Source organism: Physeter macrocephalus, chromosome 9 (genome assembly GCF_002837175.3).
Source record: "Physeter macrocephalus isolate SW-GA chromosome 9, ASM283717v5, whole genome shotgun sequence".
NCBI classification, from domain to species: Eukaryota; Metazoa; Chordata; class Mammalia; order Artiodactyla; family Physeteridae; genus Physeter; species Physeter macrocephalus.
Genome location: NC_041222.1, coordinates 56,558,681 through 56,570,505, shown reverse-complemented (window position 1 = coordinate 56,570,505; position 11,825 = coordinate 56,558,681). Strand labels below are relative to the sequence as shown.

At 37.3% G+C, this 11,825-nt stretch overlaps 1 protein-coding gene across 5 annotated transcripts in view; it reads left to right on the top strand.

Moving 5' to 3' along the window:
- Nucleotides 1-10,776, top strand: part of NFIB (nuclear factor I B) — a 236,600-nt gene extending 225,824 nt beyond the window's left edge. For 4 of the 5 annotated variants that reach the window (XM_024126838.3, XM_024126835.3, XM_024126837.3 and 1 more), the window contains one exon: nt 4,252-10,776. In XM_024126838.3, the coding sequence (XP_023982606.1) occupies nt 4,252-4,269 (18 nt within the window). In that variant the 3' untranslated portion in view covers nt 4,270-10,776. The remainder of the gene's footprint in view (nt 1-4,251) is intronic. The other variant, XM_028494004.2, reaches the window with a different exon arrangement.
- The last annotated feature ends 1,049 nt before the right edge of the window (nt 10,777-11,825 follow it).

The following is an 11,825-nucleotide window of genomic DNA, read 5'->3' as shown; positions in this document are numbered from 1 at the left end:
GTCCGGGGGGATCCCACGTGCCGCGGAGCGGCTGGGCCCGTGAGCCATGGCCGCTGAGCCTGCGCTTCCGGAGCCTGTGCTCCGCAGCGGGAGAGGCCACAACAGTGAGAGGCCCGCGTACCACCAAAAAAAAAAAAAAAAGTTATTTTGAATGTTTGGTCAATGTCTAACTTCCCAGGGAAGCAGTATAATAGTTAAATGGCCACGGGAGTCAGAACTGATTCATATCTGAGATCTAGGTGGGTAACTCTCGATGAGTTTAAGCCTCAACTTTCTCATTTGTGAAAAGGGGATAATGATGGCAATTTCAAGAGTTCATTGAGAAAATTAAGTGGCATAGCATATGTAAAACACCCAAGATAGTACCTTGTTTATACTAGGCCCTCAGCATGGTATCTTCTGGAAGTTTCTGCGTTTACGCTAATTCTGTCTACCTGAACCATATGGAACAAGTCTATGTTTCTTTTCAACTCAACTATCATGTCTTCCCTGTTTCCATTTAATGTTCCTCAAATGACATGATTTGGTGAGTTTCTTTACCAAAGAAGTGCCACAGAGTTTGTTTCTATTGAAGAGCGATGCCTAGAAAAAACACAATGCTTCTGAGATAGTCTGATCAGTCTAAAATGAAGCCGTACCATCACCTACCATTAATGCATCTTAAGGTCAAAGTAATTTGTTTGTTTGCTTCTTTCCTTTGGTGGGGGGGGCAGCCTCATCATACATTTGATCAGAATCATATAAAAATATGATCCATGATATCAGATGTATTAATTTTTTCTGTAATTTGTATTTAACTTTTATTTATTTTATTTTTAATGAAATATCTCATTATATACTTAGAGAGTACATAGAGTAGAAGTCACTAGGGTGAATTCTGCTTTGTGTTAAAGTAGTGTCAAAATATTTGGGGCTTTTTTTTGTGTGCCTGATTTTCCACAAAGTACTTATATTCTTTTCTCTTTCTACTAGTATGGCAGGTATATATTTTTTAAAGATGTGCTTTCAACTTTCAGTCATGCTCATCTTCTGTTTGCCTTAAAAAAAAAAGGTGATTTGGCAATGGAAAATGTAATGAAGACCAGGTAAATGAGTGCTTGAAGATATATTGCTGAAGTAGCTTAATTTGACTTTGAATATTTTCAAATCTTTCAATTGAGAGACTCTCATCTCTTAGACAGAGACACAGATTATTGGATTGAACATAAGGTTATCCATATAATTTTCATTCTATTAGAAGTTAAAATGATTAAGCATTTTACATGTAACTAGTTGTATATGTACATAAATATGAAAGTGTGTTTATTTTATCCATACTGGCAAACATTGACATTGACTTATGTAGAGAGAGTTGATATGTCAAAAGCACTATTAAATTTTTACCTGAAAAACTATGAGATTTGAGGCATTGTCTTTTAGAAATTAAATGATCTAAGTTATTTTGTTTGGTTAAACATTTTTCTTTGCACTGTTATCATAATCTTTGAATTAGTTTTACTAGATATTTTTCGACGGGACTACCAAAAAGCTCTAAAAAATGTCTGTACCTTACAGTTCTGTATTTAACCTCCAAATTGGCAATAAGAGACTTGTAAACTCATATATGGGGTCTGCATAGTGTTAATGTCTGAGATTTATTTCCCCCCAAAGGTTCATAAACAGTATTGACAAATATATCACACACTGCAATTTTGACGTGGTCATAATGTAGCATGGGAGGTTTGAAAGGTTTAAATAAACATCTAAATTGAATTTGTTAGCTCTTCTGCAGCAAGAGTCCTGTTAGTCACTAGCATCTATGTATTTTTATCAGGGATTTTTCATAGACTAACAATACATGTCTCTTCTAAAGAACTGAGTAAGAAAGCTATTGCAAAATAAACCCTGAATTCCTGTCTTTTCTGCCATTAATCAGTAGACTTCTCCATTTAAGGAGTCACATCTATTTTCAAGCATTAAAATACACTTTATTTTCCTAAAATACGCAGTTTCTAAATGACTTCCTAGAGCCCATTTAATTTGGGGCTCGTTAATTTTGCAAAGTTATTTACTTGTCGTTGACATTTTCTTTTACTGTCAAGGATTATCAATTTGAGCTAGTCTTTTTGTTTTTCATATATGCTTCCTGATTTAGGTTAAAAATAATAGAGATCCATTTTTGTCATTTATTTGCTGAGAAATAATTAGCATCAGCTATGGCCAGCAATAAGGATTGATAAGATAAGGTCATTTTCTTTAGAGATCTTACCTTTCAGTAAGTAAGATAATCATAGATACAGATAATTATGGTATGAGGTAGTGCTATAGTAGTACTATGTAATCAGGTGCAGTAGGACAGTGGAGGGAAAATGTTTCACGATGCATCATGTAACACTTTTCCCAATCAGTGGCCCAATCAGTGGTGCAAAATGCAGAAATAATTGTTGAAGATGTGTGTGGGAAGAGAGAAATATGTGAAAACAGTTAAGTCTCTTAGAAAAGGTTTCAATAACAACTTTTTATTCTATAGAATTATGATTTTTTATCCTATATTGACATCTTTTTCTTTGAATTTTTTGTTTCAAGTATTATATGATTTTTCCTGCAAATGCTAAACATCTCTAATTTTAAGTTCAGAGATGCCTATTTTCTTATTATAGGGGGCCAAATTGCAATGTACTCGTGAAATTATGTGATTATGAGCACCACTTTTAAAACATATATAGTTGGGTGTGATTTGGAATATTTAATTGATTTGCCTGTTAATCCAAAAATTTACTGAGCACCTACCATGTACCAGGTACTGTATTAGATGGAGAACAGAAAGAGAAATGGACTTTGTTATTATGGATCTCATACTCTACTCACAAAATCCCTAGAGCATAAAAGGTCATTGTGAATAGTTTTCTGTTAAAATATTAACTCAGAAATATGTAACTAGACATGTAATAATAAGTCTCTTTATTTGTTAAAAAGTGTCATGAGAGTAAAAAGTTACATATCAAGTTCTTTTTTTTTTAATCCAAGCTTTTTCTTTTGGGGGGGTGGAGGGAGTAAGTAGGAAAATTGTTCCTTCAAGGTAATATTCCATAAAGGTTTTTGTACCTTTGGAATTTAAATATTAAAAAATGAGTGTGTCTAGCTTGATAGCTACCATAGTAGAATCCATCTCACCTCATGGCTCCAAAAGTAAAGAAAAGGATATAAATTAAATTTAAAGGATAAATTAAATTTAAAACATTGAAGTTGTGTTTCCATGCCAGGCGATGACAAAACTGGGTATGGAATTGTCAGTTGGATGTTTTCTTGGTTCATGATTATTTATGCAGCTGTTACTTAGCTGACATTAGTTCCTAGTTGAATGTTGAAACAAACAATGCATCTGATTAGGTATACCCAGAATGTATGTTATGGGGTTGTTTTGTGACATGTAGGTGTCGTGTTATTTTCCTCTGTATGATACTTGTTTAATGAGAGATTATGCCAGTAGCAATTAGAGAACTGTTTTTTGAACTGTTTTTGTTTTATACAGCCCCAAATACAACATCGGTGAAATTAGAGCTGGTTGGAGAGGGGCAAGCCTCTCCTCTGCTTACTCCCTCCCTATGGGGCTTCTCCCAGGCCGCTGTCCAGACTCCCAAACTCAGAGCAGCTGGGATGTGGAGAAATGACTGATGCGGAGGGACAGGGGTTGCCCTGGCTTCTGGTGTCAGCTTCCAACTACACATTATGCACTGGCCTTCCGAAAAATATATTTTCTCTTATTGTGAAGGGAAAAAAAGTCTCTTTCATCATGGCTTTCAATTTTATTCAACCGATAGGGAGGTGAAAAATTGAAATACATAACAATTGCTGGTGAATTAAAACAAGATCAGAATATTGCTTGCAGAGTATGTTGGCACTGTTGTAGATTTGCTCTTTTCTTTCTCTTTTTATTTTTGACAAAAAATCATATTATATTTACATCAAAGTAGACCAAGTATTTTAGGAAGAGTATTCTCAATCAGAGTTAAATAAGTATGGATGAGTCTTACTTGAGTTTTTTTTCACAATTAGTCTTAACCATCCGTGAAAGAAATAGACCATGTAGCTTATATACATATAATGTTTATAATTTAGCACATGTATCTCATATTAAACTGCAATTTGGAAAAAAAGTTATTGTAGTAATTTGATGCCTATGGAATTTATATTTCTAATATTGTTGTAGAGTAACGTTGTATTTTTTCTTTTTCTCTTCCCTCCCTCCTGCTGCCCCTCTCCTGCCAACAGTCCTGGTACCTGGGCTAGCTTGGTTCCTTTCCAAGTATCAAATAGGACACCCATCCTACCGGCAAATGTCCAAAATTACGGTTTGAACATAATCGGAGAACCTTTCCTTCAAGCAGAAACAAGCAACTGAGGGAAAAATGAAATACAACACTAGTTTAAGAAATTTAAAAAAAAAAAAAAAGGAAAAGAGAAGACTGGACAAAACAAATCAAACAAAAAGGGAGAAAGGAAAGAAACTGAAGAAAGAAGATAATAGACCAGCAATCGCAGCACTTACAATCACTAATTCCCTTAAGGTTGAAACTGTAATGACATAAAAAGGGTCGATGATATTTCACTGATGGTAGATCGCAGCCCCTGCAAAGTAGCCTTTGTTACATGAAGTCCGCTGGGAAATAGATGTTCTGTCTCTATGACAATATATTTTAACTGACTTTCTAGATGCCTTAATATTTGCATGATAAGCTAGTTTTATTGGTTTAGTATTCTTGTTGTTTACGCATGGAATCACTATTCCTGGTTATCTCACCAACGAAGGCTAGGAGGCGGCATCAGAAGTGCTGGGTGACAGAGCCATGAGCCAGCCATTTTATAAGCACTCTGATTTCTAAAAGTTAAAAAATATATATATGAAATCTCTGTAGCCTTTAGTTATCAGTACAGATTTATTAAATTTTGGCCCTTAACCCAGCCTTTTCCAGTGTGTAACCCAGTTTGAAATCTTAAAAAAAGAAAAAAAAAGAAAAAAAGAAAAAAAAAAGAAAAAGAAAAAAGGAAAAAAAAAAACAGTTTGAACACAAAGGCTCTATGGAAGAAATGCCTCTATGTAGGTGAAGTGTTATCTCTGCATGCAACAGTAAAAATTAATATAATAGTTTCCCCACAAAAGAAACACTTAACAGAGGCAAGTGCAATTTATAAATTTATATCTAAAGGGGAATCATGATTATAAGTCCTTCAGCCCTTGGACTCTAAATTGAGGGGATTAAAAAGAATTTAAAATAATTTTGAACGAATTTATTTTCCCCTCAGTTTTTGAGGGCAGTAAAAAGGCATTACATCAAGACAAATCATGTGCTTGAGGAAAAAAAAAATTAATGAAAACACAGCACTTATGTTGGTTTAGCTGCAGCCTCCTTGGAGGTAGAATTTATTTATTTAAAATTACTGGTTGCATCAAGAACCCATAGGGTGTACAAAAGGTTCTATAAAATCTGCATTCTAGAGACAAAGAGGCAGGCAAATCCATGTCACAAGGGTAAAGCTTACAGTTTACAAACTGGGAACGCCAGGGTGTAGGATATAAAAATGCACTCTTGAGAAAACAAATGTAATCAGGGTGCTGAATACTTGCATGGTGCTTTCAGACATTAGCCTTGTTCAACAAATTTCTTGTATTGACAGATCTGTGGTGTGCATGGGCAGACACATTTTTGCCTCTATGTCTCTTAAAATTTTAATTAAAAATACTCTTTCCAGTAATCCTAATTTGCACGAAGATATAATGTCCACATTACGTGCCTTGCCTTGAAATCTAAAAAACAAAAAACAAAAAAACACAAAAAAACACAAAAAAGTGACATCACTACACTTGTTTTGCTGCATTTATTATCATTTTAAATCTTTACCATTTTTATGACAAAATATTTTGTACTCCAGACGAAGAAAAATGTGTGACATCATGGATTTTTTAGACAGTTATACCTTTATCTCACATTTATAAAGCATATCATGGCTGTGTATAGTTGCCGCTTAAAAATTGTAATCGACCAGCAATATTTTCAGTATTTTGGTGTTTTTTCTATTAACCTTTCATGTTTTTCATCTTCCAATTAATATTTGGGGGGGGAGGGATTTCAAATTTATACGAATTATGCAATACCAAGTTTTGCCTATGTAGGTAGTGCTTTTAGCTGTATTGGTTATTATAGGTAAGTACACAGATTTAAAAAAAAAATAATGTATGCTTTTTTTTTGTTTGTTTGTTTTAATTGACCAAAGTGGGTACTGCTATTTTTGCAGTGTGATGAGGTCCTTTTGTGTACTGAGAGATGGACAGGGGATTTTTTTTAATATACATATATATATATTCTGGGGTGGGTGGGAGGATTTTTAACACTTTACAGTGTAGCTGTGAAGCAGTGCACCCTGAGATGGGCCTGGGCTGCACAGCGACTGTTCTGCCTACTGTGAGAAACTTCAACTTCACAGGTTTCCCTCTCAAACTCCCCACCTGGGGTGCAAGCGGAACTCCTTTCTGCTTTTCATAGCAACAGAGTAAGAGCAAGCAAACACAACCAATTCACCTGGAGGCAGACTTGGCTTAAAACAAACGGTCTTATCTTTTTTAGGGGGGTGGCGGGTCGTTTTTCTTGAAAGTTCCGGATCCACAGTGGAGAGTGAGCCTGTCTCATAGTTAGCAAAGATAGTCGTTGAAAAGTACATCTAGCAGATGTTTCAACTTCGGGGCTTTAACACCTGAGCATACTTTCTCCTCTAAAATATGCCATCCTGCTGGAGGGGGTGCTCCCGCATCCTTTCCCCACCACTTTCCTTTCCCATTTCTTCGTTTCGTGAATGTTAGTCTGTGATTTACCTGTGACTCACTACTTCAAACGGATGGTAGTGCGGTTGGAAATTTTTTTTAATATCCAGGAGATTGAACAGAGGGCTATTATTACATGTATTCGGACTTCTAGATTAAAATCAAAGTTCAATTTTTAAGGAACAAAAATAATAAGTCTTGTTAAGTTTTCATTTTACCTGCCCTTTTTAAACGGAGAACCAGAGTAGAAGGGAAATAAAGAATTTTTAGAAATGAATTTTCCTGCGGATGAATTAAGCCCATTAGATGCTGATGGGATTTTGTTTTTAGGGGATGGTACCTCAAGTATATATTGGATTTAATTTCCCCGGAAGGGCTAGAGGGTGAATGGAGGCTGGTTCTACTTTACTCTGCCCCACTGCCCCACCCCCAGTCCCATTGAGGGAATTCATTACTAGGGGGAAAATCTTTTAGAATTAGTGACACATGGTGGGCTGCCCTGAAGAGCCCCGGACCCCCTTCCCCCAGGCCATGGCCTAATAAAATAAACTGTCTATTGTTCTCACAGCATATCATTTAATAATGAATACTTTAGAACAATGCTTATGGGCCTGAGAATTGTGTTTGATTAGCCCATTCAGTTTGATAGCCCCAATGCTGAAAAGCACAGCAGGAGCGCAAGTTCAAAAGGAAGTCCAGTCATTTCTGTGATGACTTGCCCTGGTGGAAAACAGATCATCTCAGCCAAGCTCTTCATGTCTCTTCAACCTAGTAGGTGAACAAATCAACCTCACAGGACACGCAGTATTTTTTTAAGAGCAGAGTCGCTCTTTTTTTTTTGCCAGTGAATGAGCAGCTCTAGCTAAATAAGTTACACACTGTGGGTATTCCTGCCTGCCTCTTGAATACAAAGGCCTAGTTCAAGTGTTGCTTTTTTTTTTTTTTAATCATTTTTTTTTTCTCCTTTCCTTTTGAGATAAAACTCTTAAAAAGATAGTACTCTCTATATAATCTCAAATCCTTTTCGGCCTCCTCCTCTTTTTACCAGGAAGTATCTTGTGACTAAGGGCCCCCCCTCTTGCAGGTCTTGCACGCCCCTCCCCTCCCCAGAACTGCAGAGCTACAGGATGGTGAAGGTCACCCAAGGGCATCAGTAGGGGGTGGCGTCTCCAGCCCCGGCTCCGCGGCACTGTTCAGCTTTCCCTGCGTTGCTTTGCAGCCCACCCCTCAGAGTGCCTCTGAAGTGTTTCCTCTGGAGTGACATGAGCGTTTGAGGCTTGTCTAAGGAGAAAAAAGAAAAAGGCAGTGAAGGAGACTGTACATAAAGACATGGCAAAAATCTTAATTATAGCAATATAGTTATGGGGTAATGTTCGGGTGGGCAGCTCCATTAAAAAAAATATGTGAATGAATCTGTGAAGCTGCGAGTAGCAAGAAGAGCGAAAGGTCTTCTTCATGAACCGCCTACCTTGTAGACAGTAATTTGTACACTGTATAGTTTTGTTAAGAATTTTTTTTTAAATTAAAATTCCCATGTTTGTAAAGCTAACTTTTTAACAATTATAATGGAACTATATGTTGTTTCCATTTTTAAAGTAAACAAGAATATTCCTTGTTTGGAGACTGGACTTGAGTTAAAACTCTCCAGGCTCTTAAGTTATGTATTAAAAAAAAAAAAAATCTGTCCATGTTAGGAGTTATTTCACAGATTCCTGTGCTTGAAAAGCATAGGATACTAATCCTTTAAAAAAGTGTAAATGGAGAAAAGTTATATTTTATGAAGGTTATTTTGTTGTATTTAGTATTGGAAAAGTTGGTTTTCAGAGCATTTCAGAATGTCGGAAGCACCACTGTCTTTTTATTAGTATATACGGCCTTTAGCAAAAGTTTTTGTGATTGTTACGTGATGGTATTTAAGGTTGTTTCACAGAGCATTCAGGATAGGCAGAAAATGACAAAACCGTGCTATGTCTCACATAACGTGTCCTCAGGGAGCAGAATCTTGGATTTGTGACTTGTAGCTTCATAAGGACTCAACAAAAGAGATTGCACAGGGACATCTTCAGCGGTGTGACACCAGGACATGTGTTCTTTACCTAGATTCAAACTCTATGTACCGTGTGAAACGATGAAGGCTGCAGAAAGTTATCCCATATTCAGTGTACAGTGTTCATTTTTAATGAAACAACTCTACAATATTGCTGGCAGATAGGCCCCAAGCATGACATTCAATATAGTTTACATGTTCCTGTCAAGGTCTTTGGTTAACATTAACCAGCTGCATGCTTCCTGGACTTTAAAAAATTGGGTTTCTATTGAAAACTTTTTTTTTTTTTTAATGTGCAGGCTATTCAAGTCCAATTGTAAAAGCTCAAAATTGAATGTTCTACTCCATGCTGAAGGAGCTGAAAGCTGCCTTCTTCATATTTTGCACTTTCTGGTAGTTCCCCTGTTTTTTTCTAATTCCTTAAAAATTGTGTGGGTGGGGTGGAGCACTGCAGTTGGGGGGTAACATGGACCACTGATTTTTGCCCTTTGACCCTGCACAATGACCTTTGCATCAGCCAAACTCATTGCCATGACAACTCTTTGTACTGTGTCCGTGCCACAGATCTGTTGGTGACATTGTTCATATAGTCAAAGGGGACAAGTTGGAGACGGTCAATTTTTACATTTTTTTGTTGTTGTTGCAATTCTTTCTTCAACGGTTGTAAGTAGTTTTTTTTGTTTGTTTTTTTTTGATAATAAAAGGGTTCACTAGTTAAGACTCTTTAGAAATATCTGTGTGTTGCAATTCAAATTGTTGAGATTGTGAAAACGCTTCAGTGCCACTAGCCTATGAGCACGCCAGCCCCAGCCTCTGATAACTTTTATTGCATGATACAGTACCAGTAACAAATGGTGGCCTACATACACACAAGGCAGTGTGAGCTGGTGACACTAAAGCCAGTCTTGTATTACTGTATTTTTGACGGAATGGTTTTGAAAACTGTGCTACAGGGACTGATGTGGCAAATATATCTCTTTATGCAGAAGGAAGTCTTTTTTTTTTTTTTTTAAGAAGTATGGCTTATTATGCATTCTTCATCGAGGGCATTGAAGTTGCATGGACTGAAAAAAGTTGATGCAAAACGAGAAAGAAACAAACAAAAAAAAAAAACCAGCAAAATGTTTACCAAAAAACTCAAACAAATGAGCAGTGCCTGTTCAATTTCACAGTCTCTGTTGAGTTCAGTTGTAAATATGTTTCAAATGACATTTTCTTGAAAAAAAAAAATCTCTACAACATTGTAGAATGTGAGGGGTAACTCCATCCCAGGCATAGACTTCTCAAAGCTGCATTAGATTATGTCTTCATCAAGCTGTTAATTTGTGCTTATATCATATAGAACTTCTAGCATCCTGGGAAGAGGTGCCCTCACCTCAATGATATTTCTCTGAGAACAACTTTTGTAGGACTGTGTGTTTCTTTAGATACATTTAGTACAACTGTAGGTGACGAGTAGTCAGTTATTGCTTGCTAGCTACACACCAGGGTTGATCCATTTTAAAACTTTTGGCATTTTTGTCCTCATGGGCCATAAATGCAGAACCTTGTATTTTAATTAAAATTTTTCAAAAAGGAGGCACATGCACAATCTCCGTGTAACAAACCTTTAGCAGTAGGATGTATTATATGACAGTTACTTAATTTCTGGCGTTCAGACCTCTGGGATCAACCCCAGACTGGGCCAGAATGTTAGCGAAGGTTTTATTGTGCCCGGTTGGAGGATAATGTTCTTTGGGTACTTTTTGTGGGTTGCAAATGAACTCAATTGCCACAAGTTTTAAACTGGTGTAAATCAAGCTTGACTTAATGTGATTGTTACTGTTATATCCAGCCTATACTGCTAGCAGCTGCTCATACTGCAGTCAATTACTGGAAGCAGATATATTTCCTATGCAAAAACTGTTTAAACAATAAAATGAGCTATGCTACAGACTCTGGCCTCATGTTTTATTTTCCTCCTCCACCTCTTCCCGCCGCTCTTCCTACGTTAGTTAGCGTTGGGGTCAGTATATCTTGGAAGTGGATCTTGGTCCTTCCATCTGGGAATTTTGTAGCATGGGTTTAATTTCTTAGCATCTGGGATGGTTACTATTTCAGTTCGGTACTTCCAATTGCACTGGGCACGTGTGTATCTGTTTAAACCCTTCTTGCAATTCCTACTACGTATAGTCCTCCCAAGCTCTCTAAACAATGACAGTAAAAATGCAAGTGCAGATCTAGAATTTCAGCCCCCCACTCTCTGAGAAAGGCCTTTCAGCAATGAGGTGAAGATGTAACGTGTGCCCGGGATGACTGGACTGTGGTCTCCTCGACTGAAAAACCACAGGGCCTCAAACACACACACTCAACAGGAAAGGTGAGTCCTGGGGCCACCCTGCAGCTGTGGGTTTAGTGGTTTTGTGAGTACTGGAGGAGAAGAATTTCTTTCTCCCAATGCCTGAAAAGGAGCAGCATCTTAGGTTTCCAAGAAGCGGTGCTACTTTTCGGTGCAAGCAGGGTCGATGTTCCTTATGCACAGGGAGGTGGGACGCGAGCTGAAACTGAGGATGGGGTCCCAAATCCAGACTCCTTGAATACAGCAATTCTGAACGGAGTCAGCTGGAGTTCAAAAATAGCTAATTGAAAAGGAATGAGCTTAAAGGGTTTTGCGATCCATCTGAGTGATGTGCACAAATGAAGCAAAACTAATGCAAGCTTCATTGAAAAGAGATAAAAATGCCTGGAATTTGACCATCCCAATCAAAGACTTGCTGAAACGGATCCAACTGCCTGATCCCACCACCTCTAATTCATGACTCGGGTCCCTTTAAACCTCCCCAAACCGCCCTGATACAGTGGGTTTACAATGCTGTGTGTAGAGTTGCGTGGAAATCAGTTGACCGCTATCTACTGAAAAAAAAATGGAGAATCCTGGACGGCTCCAAGATGAGATGGTAATTGGATTTTTTAGAAGATTAAGAAATGTCCTGGGAAGTAGTT